The following is a 23,000-nucleotide window of genomic DNA, read 5'->3' as shown; positions in this document are numbered from 1 at the left end:
TATTTTGAAAAATATTTATTTTTTTTATTTGCAAATATAAACAGACTGATTCCGTTAAATTCATTTCCTTCAATCTGATCAATTCTGATCAATTATCAAGGTAAAGTTTCAAATAAATGCAGTTAATATTAACAGCGTAAAAACCAAGCAAACATGCAGGTTATTAAATATGGTTATTATTTATAAGCTTTAACTTTCTTTTTTTTAATTATTAATTTACATTTCAATTACTTTAAACGGTAACACTACGGCCATATCGCTTTACCATTAAAAATTGCATCATCTTTCAACACATTGGTCTTTCCATGAAATATATATTGCATCAACATTTTGCAACACACTTGTAAATGTAATTTTATTCTTCAACAATTTCTGCAAGAGTAAGAGAAAAAATATTATGTTTTTAATTTACACACTATAAATCAAGATTTATAATTATTATTGCTTTTTAAGATTCTGAAATAGACTTTCTTCAAAATTCTGGGTGTATGCACCAGTTTTCTAGTGTCTAACATTATTAAAAACAACATAGGGCAAAATAAAGGCCCTTAATGTCTCCATATAGTTAAAATTAAATCTTGATGAAGTAAGAGAAATGCTGACTTTTCTAAAAGTGTTTTTGCAGTTAACACAAATAATACAGGAAAAATAACAGAGAAATAAAGAAATGTTTTGATATAAATATCCTTAATACTGGATGACGATTTTTGGCACTTAATCGAAACAATGGAAACAAAAGCAATTGATTATTACACCAGATTATAAGAAAATAATAAATTTCAAGCAAATACAACACTAAAAATTATTTTTCACAAAACTCAAGTGGAATGAAAGGACTAATGAAATAAATATTTAATACATTGCTAATAATTTAATTATATTTTATTGTAATTATATTTATTGTAATATTTTAACTGTAATAAATTAAACTTTATTTAATAATGATTCTAATTATTCAATACAAACACACACAATAGTCGTAATATATTATAATTCATAAAATTAGTATTTTCCATAAAATTCTTTAATTGGAAACTAGCCAAATATCATTTTTTAATAGACTAGACCTTGCAGACTGCTCTCAGATTAGAGCCTTTAGGCAGCTGCCTAGCATACCAAATTGGAACTCCATCATTTAATGAAAGTTTTATTGATAACGGGTTTTAAAAAGAATATAAACAGAAAAGTGCAAAACAGTAAAACGCTGCAAAGATTCTAAACAAGTGGAAAATTTTTCTTGCAGTTGCTTTAATTTATTAGTAGTATTATTTAAAGTTACCCGAAGCATATCTATTTCCAAGCTATTTCTCAACAGCCTACACATTAAAAATTATTAACAACATGCACACGCGAATGGCTTTAATTCCATTCTAATAGCATAAAATATTCCAAAAGAAAGAAGAAATACAGTCGTTTCGACAACCCGATTGCGTGCTGGTGTTGACCTTGAATCTATCAAATAACAAGTATTGAAAAGGTTCACTTCAAATATAAATGCCTATTAAAACAAGTAGAAATAAAAGCATGCACATGTAGAAAGCTTTGTGCAATTTTGTTCTTATGCGACCGCATACCTGGTCATGACCGTCTTTTACAACTAACAAAATCTTTTTAATATTTTGGAGAGTATGGAGATAGGGCTGTGATCAAAAACAATGAAAATCACTATCATTAATCTTGACAGAATATCATGATAGAGGTTGAATCGAATATACTTCACGCTCTATAAATCACGTACATAAATGGAAGATAACCTATTAATACATCATTAAGATATAGCTCAATTAGTCGAATTAAATTTTGCAAATAAAACTGCTATTCAAGTTAATCTATCCTTAAAACATTTCATGTACAGTACACTCCCGATTATCCGCGGAATTGGGTGGCGCGGCCGCCGCGGATAACAAAAATCGCGGATAATCCAAAAAAAAGCTAAAAACGGGTATAGCAAAAGAGAAAACAGTCATTCCAACTTTGAAAAATCGTTTTATGTACAATAAAACGTAAAATAAACAGCAGGAAATGTTTAACTAACGCTTAATATTTTAGTATATCACTCAAAACTAACCTAAATTGCATTTTGTAAATGAAAACAGAAAAGTGCTTTGTATTTACGAGAGGCGTCAAGGATACACAGAAAAATTAATACATATGTACTGTTTTAATACTGTAATGTATTATGTAATTACAAAAGCATAACTGTAAAACTGCAACTTTTTAAAGAAATCAGTCAAAAAAAAAAAAAAACACTTTGTGCGCCAGGCGCGGATAATCCGCACCGCGGATAACCCGCACGCGGATAATCGAGAGTCTACTGTACTAAGATTTAATGAAGTAGTGTTTGAGTTTGTTTGTTTGTTTTTTATGGCACAAAAGCCATCTTTGGCTCAGCTGCGCCACATTCATGGAATTAAAATATTTGCATCAATTTATAATAAAATCGAAACTTGGAATATCTATAAAATCCAGATGTCTAAAAACGTAAAAATGTGAGTCAAGAAAATGATGCAAGGTATGCTAAAGTACTAAAAAGCGTGGCTAATGTTGATATATATATATAAAGGTTAGCATGTGGTGTTTTGGAAAGCAACTAGCCAAAATCAGGGTGAGATTACTGAACAAAATGTAATTCGCCCTAAAGAAAACCGTGGATATTCTACCAGAATCTGTAAAACAGATATAGGACTGTTATAAATTGAGCAAAATGATGTTGGTTCTCCCATCAATAAATGTCGGTGGATTAATCGAATGATCCCGATCCTCAACCTAGTTAAAATGGTATCCAGTTTTCTGCTGTGAAAATTTTATTGAAGTAGAAATTTTATGAGTAGGACAGACATCTTTCCAATCCCAGCAAGCTACTTACCAATTATATTACAAATTCAATAAATTAATTATAAACATAATGGGCAATAAAATATATATTAGTAATCACAAAATACCCATTAGAGTTATCACAGATTTATACACATTCGCAAGACATAAGTTATAACCAATTTAAGCATCTTATTTTAGTAGCATCTAAAAATATTTTACCAAAAAATCACATCCGGTGATTATAAATAACCTAAAGTGAAAATAAAATTACCTGTTCAATAAGAAATTTCCAAATTTGGCGATCAATAAGAAATTTGGCGATAGAGGAAAGTTTCCCAAAGACTTAAGACCCGACGTTTGAATAAGCCAGCATTACTGACCTAGTGCCGAAAGCGAAAAGAAAGATTTCAGAATCAGCGTATTATTTTTCTGCACATACGTCTTAAAAGTGCTGATCAGGACGAAAGTGGATGAAAAACACGCATCGGTGCATAATTCCGTGAAATGTTTCAGTGTCTAGGAGCAGAGATTAATCCTGATTTAGATGCCAACAGTGGGTTACCGTCATTTTCCGCTTCAGATTTCAGAGATAAGAGCAGAAATCGTTTCAAAACTCACGCTACAGATCTAGCTATCCCAGTCCCAGAAATAGAGCATCGATAACAATTCGTTTCCTTGGAAAAGGGTGTGGTCTGGAAAGCAGCAAGTTGAGGACTTATCACCCAGAAAACTATACAGGTCAAGCTCACCAGCACTGGAACAGACTCAAAAATTACCTTTGAATTCTATGGTCAAAAATATCAAAATAAAAGACAGACTTCAGGAAATTTGTACTGAAATAGGAATCACGATTTTTTTTACAAAACAATTGGTGGTTTATGCAGCTATTGCAACAGGGAACTAGTTCCAACTTGCACATTTTCAGCTACAGCTTTTATTTGTGAATTCTTGAAGAAATAATTCTTCTACTTGAAATAAAATGCCTACTTTTTGTGATCCATTTACATTTGCCAGAATATATTTCCATAGAGAACAATATTAGTGGAATGGAACACTACGGAACGTTCTTCAAATAGCAAATTCCATATTATTTCAAATGTTATTAGAGGAAATGGGAAGAACAACAAGTTTTCATTTCTTTAATCTTCTTGTATACAGGCGGGATTTTTTTTTTATGTATGAAAATCAGATTTTATGAAGGCTTGGATATTTTTATAAGCGAACTTGCAATGCCCAGAATAACATAACTCAATAAAGTTCTGGAGGACTGTCTTAACAGATGGACACAGATTTATGCCTCAGTGATTATTCTGTTTTAGCTTCATAAATAGGAGACTAATTTCAGAGAAAAGATATTCGATAAAGTTAATATGCATAAAGTACACTTAATTGGCGCATATCAGGTGGAGTATAGTTTTTAATCTGTACTTTTCAATTATAAAACAAAGACTCCATCAACAGGACAGATTTAAGAGAAAATTAAATTGTCAAAAGAAAATAAGCTGTCATAAATTTATTTTATTTCTTTACGGTCCAGATTTTGTTTTATGGTCGACTTCGAACGATTACCAGGTTTCGTCATCTATTAATTATTTCGCATGTAAATTTAAATATGTCTTCAGATCACAAAATTCTTTATCAAATGAATGGTCCAACTGGTAACAGCCGTTATTTATTGTCTTGGATATAAACTAGTTCTCGTTTTCAGGATATATTTGAGAAATCGCAATATTTTATATTTTCTCATGCATAAAAAAAAAGAATCAAGACAAAATTGGGAATTTTTAAATATTTTCACGGGACATAGGATCCAAGACTTTTAAAACTTATGGTCACCATACTGATACAAAACATACCATGTATACTCAATGAGGAACAATGTTAACCAAGAAATAATTGATGCATAGCAATAACAGAATACACTATTCACAGGTAAAAATAAACATTGGTAATGATTTAGTATTAATAGTCCGTTTCAAAGCACCCCGAAAGCTGTTTTCGAAGCGAACTTCGCGATTTTGAACTGCCTTCATATAATAATGACTATGCCTTAGCCAACCCTCTCTGACCTAACACCCATTCTATTTCAGAAGACATTTGATTTTTTGAAAGATTTAATATACCATAAAATCATTCATGCAGCAAATCTTTAATGGAATCGAGTCTCTTCTTGGAACAACGCCAACTGAGATTTGGAAGCCATCATGGGCCCTTTCAAATTTATGAAAAATCTGTAATTAAATATGGCTCTGGAATGCCTCACTGAAAAACACCAATTCATTTATAAATAGTCGATGTTAAATTTTAGAAATAATTTTAATATTACAGCATACAAATTTGTCGTTACTCAGTGATGAAAAAGAATAGAATGATTTTTAAGCCTTGAGGATTAAATAATATTTGTAATATTGAAATGCTTGATATTTAAATAATGCTTGTACAAAACTCAAGTTATATACCACTAACAATATATGCAATGAAAGGCATATATGTATGCAGAAATGGTAATTAATATTTATAGCTTTAAAAAAAAATGAAAGATAAATTTTATTTACAAGCCACATTTTAATTACTTTATAGTTTAAAAATTTTCTTTTTTATGTATTGACGTTTTATTCTCAGTTTTCTAATCATTATAGCATGTTATCATCAATATCTCAATTGTCACATATAATATGAAGTAATATATGTTAAGGTATTTAAGACAACAAAATTTCCATCCCATTTCAGCAGATTTACAGGTGATAAAATCCATCAACTTCCATGCAGTTTTCATTTTCCTTACAGTACGTATTATAAATCCCTGCATGATGTTTTTGTAATTCCATAGGTAGTTTCCAGGTAAATGCTTGTTTTTTTGGGGTTTTTTTTTTTTTTTTGGTATGTTATGCCATATTCAAGTGAAAATTAATTTGATTTTTTAATTCTGTGGCAACTTGCAAATCCTCACAATAAAATATAAAAATTAATTCTTTTTTTTTTAATTATTTATCTTCCATTGAGAATTTTAATTATCTCAAATTACAAAACTGAAGCACACATTAGTAAAAATACAGATGTTCCATGGTTTTCTACAATTTGGGATTACAGCTTGAGTAGTCATTTAAGCAAACAATGGAAGTATTATTCATTATCACAAAACTTTATTCTAATAAAAGTTTCAAAGAACAAATACATACTCCTATCTCAATCATAAGAGACAGATTTATATATTTTAAATTAAAGGTCAGAGCACATTATAAGGCTTCTCAGGTTAATCTAATTTCACATCTTAATGCATTTTTAACTTAAGTCAATGTTTTATATTAAACTTATTTATTTATTTTTTAATTTTCATTTATGACTGTATGTATTTCCATATTTGTACATAGTATTTTATTAAAACAACATTCAATGTTTATAAATAAATATTATAATAATACTTAAAGGAAATAAATGGTATAATGTAAGAAACATATTTGATCAATTATACATGATAAAGTGCTAACATTTTCCTATTTCATAAATCATAGGATTTATTTTTTAAAGAATAAAAAAAAGCACTTGATTAATTATACTTGACAAAGTGTTAATATTTTCTTAATTTATCATAATTCATTTTTTTAATTATTTTTTGACAAATAAACATCTTTTTAATCACTGTCTATCTTCAATGCAGCAGCTTAGGCAGCTGTCTTGTCAGAAATTAACTAGTGCCTTCATCATATATTAATATCATGCATTTTTAAGAAGTAAAAAGTTTAATTCAGAAAGAAATTTTTTATATCCCTCATGATATTTAATATAAATAAAAAGGTCAATTTTTTGGGACATATTTCTTAAATTATAAATATGTAGTTAAGATGCATGTTAAAGTATCATGCATTCACTGACTAAGAAAATATCTTGCATCAACGTTAAAAGAAATTAAAGTCTTTATTGTAAATATTTATACAATCTAATGAATTAATGTAATACATATTTATACAATTTAATATTACAGATTAATTTTCAAGACAAGACAAATTTACTCCTTGTATCTATGAATTAAAAAATTGTTTGTAAAAGGAACTGTCCTAAAGTTTAAATTTTATAGCTTTCTTTTCTTCCAAACAAGACATAATTTAATAAAGCATCAGAAAATATTAAATGACTTCAATTCTACAACAGAAATAAAGCATGTCAAAGAAACTTCCTTAGAAAGCTGCTATGAGAAATGTCTTAGGAAGTAGCATACCAAATTTCAAGGTCAAATAGTTCATAAATTTAAAAGGCAACAAAATAAAGAAGTTTTAATTTCACTCCATTTAAAAATTAAGCTTTTACATAAAGAAAATATTATATTTTAGTCTTTAATCAGATTACTTCTTATTTCACATTTTTACAATTCATAAATTATATTAATCATCTCACCAAAGTCATAATTTTTCAAATCCTAATTTTATAAATTTAAAAATATTAATTCATTGAAAATATAAAATGCAACTAAACTGTAGCTAAATATCTACCCAACACCTCACTTTTAGCCTTGTAGAATATAGAAAGAATAGTTAGTAGCAATAATGTTAAAATCATTCCAGCAGTCAAATCAAATGGTGACAACAAACTAATTCTAGGTTTTAAAAAATATTATAATAATAATACTAAAATAGATTTTTGCCCTTTGAAATTTCTCCCAAGTGAAACTTTCATAGTAAAAAATATACATAAAGGCATATAAGAATTTAATTTAGCGGTAATATATAAAAGAAAAAAACCTTAATTTTGTAACAATATCGACTATTAACACCAAAATATTTTGTCCTAAGTTTGGTGATAACATGATATTTTAAAATATAAACTAAAGGTCAGGTTTAAAAATGAATTACATTGGTTGCATTTTAATGAAATAATTCAAATTAATTCTCAGCAATGGAAATAAGAAAAGTTAATTTAGCACTGATATTTATTAACATATATATATATATATATATACAAATGTAACAATTAATAATGATTGGATGTTACTTTCTTAATATGCTAAAGAATAAATCCATTCTCAAGCAATTCATTATCCTTACTATGAATAGATTTTATTTTCAATCAAATTCAGTTTATCGATGTCACATGCTTTTTAGTACCACATTCATAATGGCAATCTTGACGATCAAATAAAAGAATACAGAATAAACCATAACAGAAATTACAAATAACACCAAATAAGATAAATTATCTTAAATAAAATGTTATTACATATAAATATTTAAAAAGTTTTCAAAAATTAAAATTAAGTTCAAATTTAATAATCAATTAAATCTTTTGATAAAAAAATTTTTAATGCCAAATTTATATATATATATATATATATATATATATATATATATATATATATATATATATATATATTACCAATTATGTACCAAATATAAAACCAAAATATATTTCCAAAAAACAAGAGCCAAGAAAAGAGATTTTTAAAAAGTTTGATCAACACTTAATAGGGATTAAAATAGAAGATTGAGGGAAAAAAATAATATTTATATTCAATGATTAAAAAATTTAAATACATTAATAATATATTTTTGAAATTACGTTATTTGAACTACAGCTTCGCCACTGTGAAAAAAACACATAAATCTGAGATGATTATATAACTATGCAAAATGCCAACTGCCAGCGCTTCTTCCCAAAGAAAATGTAACAAAAATGATAAATGAAAAATGATCTATGTCAATTTAGGAAATCTTTCCCACAATGCACTTGAGTAAATATAAACATAAAAAATTATCATATTTGGGAAGAAAAAAAAGTCGTACCTGAAAATAATGCGTCTTATATCAATAGTCCTTCTTCCCTTTAAATAAACCCGCTTCCAGTAGCGGGTAAAAAAAGCACACTGAGAAAATTAAGTACAGAACAATGCTGACATATGTCTACTTTCTGATCACATGTGCTCAACTAAAAGCACATCACACCAAAACCGAAAGAAAATCCTGAAAACCGGATGAAAACAATTCTCAAGCACGACCTATAACAGCTGTTGCCAAATCTTATCTATAAAGAATCCATTCATTTATATTTTAAAGAAGAAAAAGTTGTCTGAGTACATTTTATTTCGACAATAAAACTAGGATCGTCACCACAAGGATGTATATTATTAAAAGAAAAAGGTTTTCTACTTTAAAAGATTTAAATTCCCCAAAAGTTAATAATTTAAATGAATCAGATAGTAGTGTCGTCGAATTCTCTCTGCGGATTAGTGCCATGCAAAAGAGAGTTGTTGATAAAGGTTCTGGTAGATATTTGTTAAGCTTTCATTGAATTTAAAACTGTATTGTTGAAAAATTTTCAAAATTAAAACGTGTGGACTTTCACAAAGATAAGTATAGTATAGTCACTTATTATTGACATTCTGAATCGAAATTGCGATTACTGATTCATTGGAATTCATCGTCGAAACAAACCATCATGAAGATATAAGGACTAAATGTGTAAAATATCTTCAATAATTACTATGAATGTGAAATGAGAGAACACTTTATTTGCGATTATTTACATAGAAAGTTTCGAAAGCATATTTATATCGAGAAAACGAAATTTGAATTAATTACATTTGAGTGGAGTTGAGTTGCAACTAGTATGACATTTATATAATCTTCCACCTTGCAATTTTATGCAGTAGCTGAAATTGCAACAAAAGTAAAAATTGAGTCTAATGAGAATTTTAATACGCCGACCAGCTTTACTGACAACATCAGGAGCTACTTTGATTATATAATAATCATCTTCACTGGAATCTTGATCTGAAACAACTGTAGTTGCAGAAAGTTGAGTGTTTGTATCTTTATCCTTTTGCTGAGAATGGTAATTTTCAGAACTACTGATTTCCAATGAATAAAGTCTCTGGAATGGTCTTAATTTTTCCCTTGAGCTGTTCTTACTCTGGCGATTCTTGAATGTCAATCTACTCCAGGGAGGACTTCAGTTACGATTTCTAAGTACCAGTAAAGGCGTTTTCCATCAGTTTCAAGGAGAATTATGTCTCCAACATTCAAAGATTCATCTCGGTTGTGACGACCTTTATGCACTAACATTGCTAAGAATTCGCTGCGAAATCTCGTTCTTAAATCATGCTGTAGTTTTTGAATAAAACGTAATCTTCTACTTAGGCTTTTACCGTCGATTTCGTCTAAATCAGTTGTATTACTACTAGGAATGCCTTACAAGAAACAAGCAGGTGTCAATGGCCTTATACCTTCTGAATTATCGTCAATATATGTGAGTGGCCTGGAATTTATTGTAGCTTCACACTCACAGATAAGAGTTTCCAATTCTTCATAATCAATACTCTTTCGGCCCAAAATTCTCCTGGACATTTTTTTAGCATGCGAATCCTCCGCTCCCTCCATCCACACCACCATGCAGCAGTTGGAGGGTTGAAATTCCATTTAATTTTCTTGATAATGGAAGACGACATGATCTTCCAACTAGATTTTTCAAGGCATTACTTGAAACAATGAAGTTGGTGCCGTTATCAGTGTAGATTATGTTAACGCGACCTCTCCTATCAAAAAAAAATCTTCTTAGAGCCATTATAAAGGCTCAAATGGACAAGTTTACTAACTCAAGAAGAACAGCCCTATAAATAGCACAGGTAAAAAGGACAATCAATATCTTTTCTCCAGAACGCAAAAACAGTGGGCCTACCAAATCAATTCCCGTGACTTCAAATGCTGCAGCAACTTTTATTCTATTTTTAGGAAGAGGTGCTAAAGGCGGCTCAGTAGGCTTGGATTTAAATCTTTTACAAGTAATATAATGAGAGCTTACTTGTTTTGCCATTCTATTGACAGAAATAATCCAGTAATTTTTCCTCAAATTGGAAATTAGAGTTCAAAGTCCGGCATGCTGCAACTCACAATGCTTCTGTTGTATCAATCGACGAATAATTTCATGGCTACCCGGCAACAGTATTGGGCACTTAAAATTATCTTTTTCATCTCCCAGTATGAGCTTAGTTCTAACTTTAAGAACATCGGAATCATCTTTGAAAGTTTGCATATTTTTCAATGCTTTCATCTTGCTTCCTGCAAAACGTTCCTTTTGAATTAGCTTTAGCAAACAGTTTTCAGCTGATTGGACTTCTTCATAGGTTAGTTAGCTTTCCTTACATTTTCCTTTAAGGCGACAGTTTTTAATAAAACGTAGTATACACGCCAGCATTCTTAAAATCTTCGTGTATTGTGAGAAATAAAGTAGATTGTCAAAAAAGTTAGCTGATTCACGCTCCACATTACTAACTATTGTTTTCCTTTTCTCCGATTCAACTAAATTTTCATCAATAATTTGTTTATTATTCAAAGACCAGAGTTCCTGCGACTTTGATAACCATTCTGGACCTTCCCACCACTTGCTCTTCAATAAAATCTTTGCATCACAACCTCTTGAAAAAAGATCTGCTGGATTCATAAGACCTGGCACGAAATGCCAGTTATCAGAATTGGTATATTTTCTTATTTCAGTTATCTTATTTATTACAAATGTATTTATTCCAAGAACTATCCCGTTTAATCCAAGTTAAGACAACAGTCGAGTCAGTCCAAAAGTATACCTCATTAAATTTTACCTCATCTGTCACCTGGCAATATAATTGGGATAATATAAAAGCTCCCAACAGTTCTAATCGAGGAATTGTAATTTCCTTTTTTAGTGACACTCTATTCAGCACGTAAGAAAATACATGCGGCATAAGAGACTTAACTGGCGTCACTGAAACAGTGAAGACTTATCTGACAATCTTTAAAAGGATTCGAAATGAGTCTTCTTGGAATTTTGCAATCTTTTAGCAGATTTACATGTTTGTACCAGGCTAAAAATAGAGATGCATAATCCACGATTTTTTGAATAACAAATAATTTTGCTATTGTTATTTTTAAATATTTGTTCAAAATATCTGTTATTTCAATCATATTATTAATTAGTATTAAATATAAAATTTATTAATTGTAATTAATACTTAATTTACTAATTTAAGTAACGTGTGATGGAATTAATTTATCTATTTCAGCTTACTTCTTAAATAAAAACTTCTTAATTTTTTTAAAAAAAAACTATTTATTTAATTTTTTTATTGGTGTAAACCATTTTCTAAAAAAATGTAATTAGATATATATGTCATTTCTCTAAAATATTTGCTTTAGTTATATATTCCACCAATAGATGGCGCCAGTAGTAAACAGAATATATGCAAATCATGTCAGTCAGTAAATCATGTCACAAGCAATTAAAAATGATCTGTATGGAATAGTGCATGGTCAAATGCGAATATCGGAAAATCACGGTGACTCCCATAAAGTGGAGCGGTGACTTCGCACTTTCCAATGAAGTCTCACATTTTCCAGTGAAGCCACCGCTCCGATAAATTTCAGTAATATGCAATTCAATGATACGATAATTCCAAGAATAATCGGCCCGTTCACTTCAGTGGGTAAAGGACTTTCCCCATGCATGATCGAACTCTTGTTCGAGAGCTTCCATTGGACAGATCATATTGATTGTTACTTTCTGTTCGTGATCCAAGACCTGTAATCGGAATATACCAGTAAGATCGTATCAAGAATTTGAATCACACCCCTCTTTGAAAAGTATTGATCACTGGTATTTTTGATATTGGTTACGTAATAACCGCTCGTAAAATATTCGTCATCCCTAAAATGTAAACAGCGCCTGGGTTTAGTTTTATTTCGTCCATTCATCATATTTTTCTTTAAAAAGTAATATATACATATTAAAATATTGTTTCCGTGGATTTGAAGAGGGCATAGATAGATAGAGAGAAGTTGACAGCTTTCCAAGGTGGATCTGTTCTTACTGCAGATCTAATGAAAAATTCAAAATGAGAAAGGGTTGTTTTTGGTCATCAGATAAATCACTCAAGTTGCAACCGATCTGGGTGTCTTCGTCGATTGTTCGCCGAACAATTCCAAAATGAGGTTTTCTTCCCCCTTGTTGATTCATTCCCTGCCTTATTATTTATCTTTTTATTCCTTCCCCCCTCCATCTTTGAGTAACTAACATTCATCTTATGCCAGTCACATTTAGCAAAATATTTTTGTCACATCAACATTTTAAAAAAGGGGGGAAAAAAAGCTTCGCTCCTCTGCGATTAAAATTGTTCGAGTTATAACGATTTAAATATTAAATTTTCAAAGATTTCAGATTATTTTAGTAACCAGCTCGAAGAGTAGACCAGACAATCAACGCAAAACTTTTCCTTGAAGCGGCTTTAAATTGCTCAAAAATAAAGAAATTCGTCCTTTCTTAACTTGTCAGTTTTGATCGCTGAAGAATAAGCCTTCTTTTGTTGGTATGTATAGAATATTTTATTAAATATAGGTAATGGGCATCTTGTTTACCAATGGAAACTCGTTTAAAATGGTCTACATGGATCACAATTTATATAGTTAGCTCTGTATTTTTAAATTAAGTAAGAACTTTCAGCTAATTAAATATCTTTCAAAATATCATGTATTTCTCGTAGCAAAACTATTAAAATCAATACTTAAATATATTTCGACTCTGTAGTTTAGATCAAGCATGATGATATCTATCTAGAATTTTTTTTTTTTTTTTTTTTTTTTTAAGAATAACGAATAACAGAAAAATGAACCACATCTGTAGATGACATAATAATGCCTTCTTATGAAGTGTAAGTTACATTCTTTTAAATTAACAATTTTTAAAATCTTAAAACAGATAATGTTAAAAAATAAAGTGAAACAAATTGTTTTATTTAATAAGTAGTTTTTTGGAAAATCTATTATTAGTGTTTAAAATGCATTAATTATAGCATATTTACATCCTATTATACATTATGATTGCGTAGTATTGTATTCCAACCTCGGAGATGCGATTCCTCCGCTTTTTATGAATTATTACGTTTTATTGCATAAAAAGGACTATCTTAAAGATAAAATGGACAATAATCTCTGTAAAACATAAATTCGCCAAAAAGGAACTAAAGAGTAGAAATTTGGAGAAAAATGAAATTTTGTGACAAACAGTGAAGTCCAAGGAAAAGGCTAGTGTCAAAGGATGCCGCAAAGAAAATATCTCTCAAAGCTGCGAAATTGTAGAAAAATATTCTTCTTCAAAAAATGAGGCTATAGGTCTCGAACATTTCTTCCATATTAGAATCTTGCACACAAAATGAAACTGCTTATTGTACCAATGTGTCTGAGGCGTAAAAGAAAACTATGAAATACCTACGAATCTTATCCATAAAAAAGCTGGGGTAAAAAAAGAAGCAGCGGGAGTAGTCTCTTCAAAACTTTCTCACCTACGATCTAATTAAGGTGTTATCTCACAGAATGAGTTGCACAGCAATACTGTTTAATTTAATGGCGTAATAATTATGAAATACTAACTTTTTGTGGGAATTTAGCACTTTTACTGAATCTATAGTGTGATTCTTGGCGATTTTATTATTTATTTTTTGGCGTTTATTCCCTCCATAAGGTTAATAGTACCCCAAAAATCAGAAATAAGCCATTCGAATTGTCGAGTTTCGTTTGCATTTTTCTGAAAATATAGACAGACAGATGATAAACGAATCGCGGGATTTGGCTCAAAATTTGATAGATGTCTACAATATAGATGTTAAATCTATATACCAAAATTTATCTATTTCATTCTCTTCGTTTTGTATTTATGTTAACTTTTACTCGGACAGAGGACTTTCTCAGGACGGAGTTTGCTCAAAATTTGATTGAAATCTACACATTTGATATGAAGATTATATACTAATTTTCATCCGTCTAGCTCAGTTATTTTTTACAGACAGACGGGACATTTTATAAAAATGCTTTTCGAATTCAGGAAGGTCTAAAACGTGGAGATAATTTTGAGTTCGAATTTTTTGACGATTATTATACTTCCTCAATATTTCGTATACGAAAAAGTAAAAAAAAAATACAGCAACCTGTCTGAGATATGTTGCAAAGATCCCTTAATCATTAAAGACATGTTTACTAAAATATGCTAGTGAGATATGTTTATAACAAAGTACTAGCTTTCTCCTAGTAGCCAATATATATTTAAATTTGTCCCGGAAAATATACTTCATAAACAGCCTTTAGGAAAATCATATACTACTGATTTTTTTTCCTTTCATAAATATTTAAAAATAAATAAAAAATCCAATTGGCTGTCGTTTTGATCATTTTTCCTTAGTGCATTGTTTCATATCACTTTTTGGTCAACTGCATCCCTGAATTCAACCTTCTTTTTTTCTTAATTAATAATTAGGAAGAGAGAAAGAAAGAATGTGTATATCAGCAATCTACAGGACAGACTGTTTGACCTAGAGCCATTAAATTTGGCATAAATATATTTTGAGAAATAAAAAAAATATTTCGAGGTAATTTTTTTAATCAATTAAAAATTAAGCCCAATTTTGGAGTATTATTTTTTCAATTATTTCTGAAAAAATTATTGTACAAAGCTTCTATTAAAACCATTTTGAAAATTGTTTTTAAAATGATACCAATTTAATTGTCAAGCCAGTTTTTCTTCTGGATTTTGCGTAATTTTCAACAATAAATTTTGTTATTTTAATGAAATTCAAGACGTTTTCATTATAACATCAAATATTTAATCACATGATTTTCTTCCCTTGTTGAAAGCAAAGGAAGAAATATTCAGCTAACTTTCTAAGCAAGTTACAAAATATAAAATACAAATGAAGGAATGGAATACGTTGAAGGTCCAATATAAAGATGAAATACAATAAGAAAATAGCTTTCCCACATATTCAGGCTTTTAATAATGCTTATGATAACATGTAACAGGACTTCAATAGACTGGTTCATATATATAATGAAGAGAATATGTGTAAGGCTATAAAAATGGCTTTTATGACAATCAAAAGTTAACGCTTAATAAACTTTATTGAGGAAATCATAAACATCAAGTTACACATAAGATTGAATTGAACTTAAACATAGCAGATATTCATGGCAAACCAACTGGTTGCCAAAGGTGGCGATTTAAAGAATAGATATTTTATTCTTTTTAAATGAAAATGCACATATCTATATCTATATCTATATATATATATATATATGGATATATACATAATTCATATCAGTTGGAAAATGTTTATTTATAATGATGTTTAATTAATTCTTATATTCAAAGATTTCATACACAGTCCTAAAATCATTAACTTTTAACAACTTCACATCACAATTTATGATGATTAATTTACACATTTACAAAAGACATATTTTTGCAATATATATAGAGTAAAATTTCCTTGGACACTATTTGATTCTTTCAAGAATTGGAATAAAAGAATCGTATATTTCAAGAAAATGCTTTCATTGGTATATTGAAAATAAAGCAGCTAAGAAATATTTCTTAATGCAACATTTTACATGAAAGGCACATAACAGCAATAACAAGGCGAATATTCTGGACATATTTCACTGTTTGTAAATTATTTACATATGAAAATGACATATTTAACATGGAATAACAAAGTCACCATTAGTATGAAAGTTTTAAAGCTACCAGTAGCATTTATGTGCACACCTAATATAAACCTGCCTTAAAAAATAAATATACATATATTCTCTTTACAAAAGTGAGTTAAAAAAATGAATTAAAAAAATCCACTACATCAACACATAATGCATTGCTAAGAAATTGAACAGATTTCATACAAATTATTTAAGAAAGTACATACAAAATACAATTTCATATTATGTTGATCAACATTTTAAATTGTAGACCTATAAGAAGCAATAGTGCATAACATTCAGAGTTGCTCTAAGTACTCTTTCCTTTATTATATCCACTTATTATAAGAAAAGTTATTAAAATCATTTAAATAAAGTATTTTTGCTGAATTGATAAAAAAATAAATATAGTAGTTTAGATTATCAAGACTTTTGATGTCATATAATAGGCAAAAAAGAAGAAACACTTTAAAATAACCCTAATTCATGAAATATTGTATTCCAATTCAAAAGAAAATTGTATAATTGACAAAGTAATCATACAGGTCTATCTTTTTTTAATTAAAACAGCATTACTATAAATCTATAAATACAAAAAGAAAAAAAAAACCATTTAAAGAAGTTTAATAGTAAAATGCTTCTCTTTTGTTTGATGTTTTTCTAATTTTATCACATTATCTCGTAAAAAACAACACATCCATTTTTGTGGTTTTCTATTCAGTTCATATCAAAGTAATTTCAATAGCCCACCTTTATGATTAGCTTTAAATTGACTGATAAGATTAGCATTTCTAGGGATGAAATAGAGAATATATATATCTTTTAGCTGTTATTATAAAGCATTTTTAATTTAGATATATAACTCTGACAGATTAAAACACAAAAATACGCAGAAAAATTTAGCCCTATAAATAATAAAACATTCATCTGTCATATGTAATTGAAAATTAAAGCATAATTTTTCAATTTATGATTTGGAATTGATATTTGTTAAAATGGAATGTTGTATAACAGGACTCTAATGTAATGAATTAAGTCTGCTATAATCAATACTTTTAAATTCAAGAGTGGATATATATTTATATATGCAATATGTTAAAGGGTATGATTAAATTGAGATTCAAACCAAAATTTCTTTAAAAGAAGCCAGCATTCATTGAAAGTCATCTGAACACTATTGATTAATATCAGTTAAAAAATTTTTATTAATATTAAACAAGTGCTAAAAAAATTGCTCTTAATTTTCCTTAAAAATCCTATTTTTTTAGGATTGATTAACATTTAATCAGCTTCTCAACTCAGCAAACCCATTTACAACTTTTCAATATATTCACACATCCTATATACAGTTATAACATATGATTTATATATTATGCAAAATAATCACCCATAAGTACAGATGCTACCAGATCTTTGGTCGTTCAATGATTTTGTAGGAATATCAACATTTTACAAAACATTTAATATAAAGCAAGATCTGAAAGTTTACAAATAGATTACATGAGAACAAAATATGAATTTATGAGAACAATTTATATACATTTGATACAATGTTATAAATAGACTTTTACAGTACACATATTTTCAAAATATGACAGGTTGGAGCTTTTGTGTTATATCCTGAAGAAGAACTGCTTGGCCTGAGGGCAATTTTATAAAAACGTCTTCCGTAATAAGTCTCCAAGACAACATAGCCTATTTAATATAAAAAAAATATATATACATGTTTTTTAATGTCAATAATAAAATAATTAATTTATTAAATCAGTTTAAAAATAAAATAATGACAAAAACTAAAGAAACTAAATTTTTAAAATGGCAAATTTGAAAAAGCATTGTCATGAGAATAATATGACCATTGACCACAGAACAAAAATCCTGTTTTTCGAAACTCACAAATTAATTTGTAGCTCTGCCACTGATTGGCAAAGAGGATAAAACATTTATATTACAGCATTTTTTTAGATTGAAAACTGCAATGAAATATTTGGAAATTCAACTATCATCTGGTTTTTGAATTTTTTTCTTTTATTTTCATGAGCATAGCATTTCAAAATGTACATTAAATAAACAAAATATATATTCAATATAAATTATATGAGAAGCTTTTTTAAAATTTTAAAAATATTATAGAATAAACATTACTATTTTTAAAGGACAATCTAACACTAGTTTCCCCATTAAAAACTCTAATTTTGCATAATCTTTGTAAATACTACATTAAAATATTAATAAGTAGCTTACAGAAAATTTAATTGCATCAATATGAATGAGCAGTTTAGATTCCATCTAAGATCGATATATAAATCAAGCTGGTCAGTTTTACATCAGATGCTTGGTTAAGTTTAATTATAGCAATTTTTACCTCATTAAAATAATTCAAGTATAGTAGCGATTTTTGAGACTGTTTACTTCTGAACTAAAGTCAAATGAATAGAATAAAATTTGAAACACATTCTTTCCCTGCAAAGACTTTAACCAGGTCAGCTGTCATAATCATTAATTAATTGTTATTAGCTTTATGAGATCTAACAGACTGATGTTACTTCTATAAGAATAGGAAACTTACAAATATAACACTTCAAATAAACTAGAATAAATTATTTAAAGTAAATTTTTTTTTTCTTTTGGTTTTAAGTATCTGTGCATTCTGTAATTTGTTTAAGTAACTGTCATTTGTTTATTCAAAAGAATTCTATATGAAAACACTAACTACTTTTGTTAATTAGTTTTTAGTTTCAGGAACCATGAATTAGAATTAGTTTTTTTTTGGGGGGGGGGGAACTGCAAAAAGAAAGGGGGAAAAATGTTTTATTACAAATGCATTAATAATTGTTAGATCATTTAGCAGAAATTCACTATTATCAATATGCTTTTTGAAACAATAAAACCTACCTGGAAATTTTGTGTCAGATTTTCTTTTCCAACATAATGAATGTGCCACAATTCAACTTCCCTCCATGCCTGATCAGTATTCCAAGGATCATCCATGTAACCTTTTTTGACCATTTCACATTTTACTTCAGTAGGAACTTCTTCATCTTCTTGAGGAGATTCAGCACAGCTTTTGAAGAACTTCAGAATAATAAGAATGAAGTTAAAAATTGAAGTTAATAAACATTTTACTGGGAAACAATATACACATTTCTAATCTAAATGATAACATGCAAGGCAGTTCTTAAGTCAGGTGAAAAATTTGAAGGAAATGTCAGAAATAATAAATCATCTTTACAATAGAACACAGAATCCCAACTGCACTGCTACAGATGATTTTTTGCCCGTAAATTAAATAAAAGGAATGGAGAAGTAGCTACTTAAGCAACAAATCTCAGAAATATTCAAAGAAGGTATTCAATGAACTTGCCTTTTGAAACTGTGAAATTGAAAATTCCTTCTAGATTATTTCTGTGTTGCACACTTTATCTCGTATATTCTTTTTTCCCTATTTAATTCACTTGCAAAGAAGTTTCCCCCAAAAGTGTCCCTTTTGCATTCATGACTTCCTGCTATATTGTAAGTTAAATCTTTAAGTAAGTTATGGTTTAAGTTCTATAACAAATGTTATAGAACTTAAACAGATAAATAAAACAACTGATGATATATTCCTTTTGTTGGTGTTAAAAAATCCAATAAGAAAAAATGCCAGTTTTTCACTAAAATTCTGTTAGTTATAATTATTTTTTTTTAAAAAAATTTTCTACAGAAGAATTCAATTAACACTAATTAAACATCAAAGTTATAAAAAGTTTATGACCATAACTTCAAAATGGTTTACAGTAAATAAATGTCTTCAATTTAAAAAGAAAATAATGAATATTTACTTCCAATGATGTATGGTAAAAAAGCAACTTACATCTAACATATCATCTTGTGAATTCCACATAGGCAAACTTGATTCTTTTCCTTTGAATAGAATACGAACAGCTTCATATTTATGTTCACCAGGCACAAATCCCTGTTAATAAAATTATTAAAATAAATTGCACAAACAAATTATATGTATGTTATATACACACACACTGAAAATCTCATGCAAGTGATTATGCTTACACCAGGTAAAGACAATTGCCCTCTTCTTTCACCTCTCATAACAACAAATTCAAGACCTCTTCCTCCACCTTTTTGCCACCTGGAAAACAAATATAACTTTACTAAAGATAAGTAACATGTACTAAATATTTTTGACAATACTTAGAAATTACATCAATACTAAAAAAAGAGCACAAAAGTGATAAAGGAAAATTTCATCACATTATATTATCAATTATATACAAATTTTAATTAACAAAATAAATTTGTTGCATAAAAGGATAAATAACATGTTTCGGGTAATAAAAAGTCTAAAGTAGGCATTTCCCTACTGTAAAAAAAGTTATTTCTATATAAGAAGAATACTATTTATAACTATGTTAAAGACAAATTTTGTGAACAATTTTTCAAGCATTAACTTCTTTATAATAATAAATTTGCTTTAAGTCATGAAGTTTATCAACAAAATGCTGAAAGCAAAGATATAAAAAAAATTATAATTCGGAACAAACCTTGTTATTATAACAAGAACAAAATGATTAGGGCCCCATCGGCATAAAGCACCACGACCTCGTAAACCAGTTCTTCCATAAATATTCCTGAAAGAAATAACATATGAAAATCACACATATATTAAATAGATCCAGAGGCATAGCTAATGAACAATACAATAAAGATAAAACAAAATCGCATATCTGTTGTCTTTCCCAACCTTAAAGCCCTTTTCTAAAATTGAATATGAACCATCATTTGATGGCCCTTCAATTAGTACAGGTACAATATGCACTGTACACAGAGCTTCAGATACACAATAAAGCTTTTGTGAAATTGATTCTTTGGCCAAGAATCCTTCAAATTTTATATCAAATTTAAGAATCTATCATCAAGCCATGCCAGCCTTGTTCCAGTAAAAAAATAAAAAAATGTCACACATTTTACTCATATAACAAAGAAAATCATATAATTGAAATATTGCTAAATTAAATAATTTAACAGATTCAAATATATATATATTTATTTGCATAATGCACATACCTTGGAACTCCTTCACTGTCTAGTTTATAAACAACACTTGTCCCTTGATCTCCTATAATCCAGGATGTTCGATCTATGCTTATTCCAGCAGGATTGGAAGAGAGACAGTTCCATTGAAAAACTGGCAACTGACTGTCATCAATGCCTTGAGTCGCACGGAGACTATATAAATAAATATCATCATTGATTTATTGAACATTTTTAAGGTTTAAAATAACCATTTTCTCACTAAACAACAACAACAAAAAAATCTTTTAAATTATATATATATTAAAAAAAATACATCATTTTCCATATACTAGCAGCAGAATTAGCGGTTAAAAGTTATAGCAAAATTTGCTTTAATTTATGATTCAGATTATAAGTGAAATGTCCTTTTTGAAATTGCATGATCTATAGTCCCACTACAATATTATCATAGCATATTGTATAACATCCAACTAAATATTCTAAAATGAAACCTAAAACTGTTTTTAGTTAATCAAAAAATTCTTAAATTCAATTTTGCTAATATGAATCTATAAATTAATGAGCACTTCATTGTATTCAGGAAAAGAATTCAGTTTTTATACAAAATAATTCTTCTGTTTTTTTATTAAGTTGTATTACAAAATATTCATATACATTTAGAAATTTTTAAAATCATATAGTTAAATAAAGCAATATGCTAACTTACAGAAGAACGTCTTCATCCACATAGGGATGCAATGAACCAGGAAAGTCACTTTTGGGTCGAGTATATGCAACTGGATCATAATCAGTCCACATTACTTCCCAAGGCACATATTTATCAGGTACAGGGTATCGCTGTACTCTTGTACCAGGATAAGGTGTATGACGAGCCAAAACATGTATTGAAGCTTGACTTTGTAAACCTCTCTCTAGAATACAGTAATGTATAAAATTACAATTAAGTAGTATTTTTTAAAAATTAATATTTAACATATTCACAATTTAAAATGATCATAGGGAAAGTTAAATTAATGCTACAGAATTATTTACATTTCCTAAGATATTTTTTAGGCACAATTTTTTAAAAAGTTCATTTTGATTATTTGATGGGAATGGTAAATTTTTGTAGGCTGAATGGATTTTAGAAAAAAACATTATTTTGTTCTTTATCTTATTGACTATACAAAAAATAAGAATTACTATTCATAACCTTTAGAATATAAACATGTTGATATTTTAAATTTATAATCAACCCCAAAATGATTATTAAAAAAAGGTGTATCAAAAAATATTTTATCTTTTTGCTATCTAATATTTTTATGGAAAAAAATGAAATATTTAAATCAATGAAAAAATAGATATGCAATGTACAAAACATACTCCAAAATGATTATTAAAAAAAGATGCAATAGAGAGTATTTTATCTTTTTACTATCTAATATTTTTATGGGAAAAAATGAAATATTTAAATCAATGAAAAAATAGATATGTAATGTACAAAACATATTAGTAGCAATATTCAATTTAATTAACATATATGTGGGAAAAGGCAACGACCAGCATTAATATTTGAAATATATTTATTAAGATTAAAGTACAAAACATTACTACATAGAACATAAAAGATACATGAGCGTGAGCTGCACGTCTTGCAGTCTCACTGCCTAACTCTCGCCTGCCAATAATGGC

General features: G+C 28.4%; 2 protein-coding genes across 5 annotated transcripts in view; both read right to left on the bottom strand.

Annotated features, from left to right (window-relative positions):
• LOC129988822 (high affinity copper uptake protein 1-like) overlaps window positions 1-8,788 on the bottom strand; it is a 43,526-nt gene extending 34,738 nt beyond the window's left edge. The window contains exon 1 of one of the 2 annotated variants that reach the window (XM_056097091.1): window positions 8,592-8,788. The gene's annotated coding sequence lies outside the window, so the exon portion shown is untranslated. Of the gene's footprint in view, window positions 1-3,088; window positions 3,310-8,591 lie in introns of those variants that run through there. The other variant, XM_056097092.1, reaches the window with a different exon arrangement.
• Window positions 8,789-15,528: 6,740 nt separating this feature from the next.
• Window positions 15,529-23,000, bottom strand: part of LOC129988372 (transient receptor potential cation channel subfamily M member 7-like) — a 120,238-nt gene continuing 112,766 nt past the window's right edge. For all 3 annotated transcript variants that reach the window (XM_056096586.1, XM_056096587.1, XM_056096585.1), the window contains exons 24-30: window positions 22,036-22,240; window positions 21,360-21,521; window positions 20,837-20,923; window positions 20,346-20,424; window positions 20,149-20,250; window positions 19,191-19,370; window positions 15,529-17,990 (exon numbers count right to left, since the gene is read on the bottom strand). In XM_056096586.1, the coding sequence (XP_055952561.1) occupies window positions 17,880-17,990; window positions 19,191-19,370; window positions 20,149-20,250; window positions 20,346-20,424; window positions 20,837-20,923; window positions 21,360-21,521; window positions 22,036-22,240 (926 nt within the window). In that variant the 3' untranslated portion in view covers window positions 15,529-17,879. The remainder of the gene's footprint in view (window positions 17,991-19,190; window positions 19,371-20,148; window positions 20,251-20,345; window positions 20,425-20,836; window positions 20,924-21,359; window positions 21,522-22,035; window positions 22,241-23,000) is intronic.

This window comes from Argiope bruennichi, chromosome 10 (assembly GCF_947563725.1).
Source record: "Argiope bruennichi chromosome 10, qqArgBrue1.1, whole genome shotgun sequence".
Taxonomy (NCBI): Eukaryota; Metazoa; Arthropoda; class Arachnida; order Araneae; family Araneidae; genus Argiope; species Argiope bruennichi.
The sequence above is the reverse complement of the archived record's forward strand: the minus strand, read 5'-3'. Positions and strand labels throughout refer to the sequence as shown.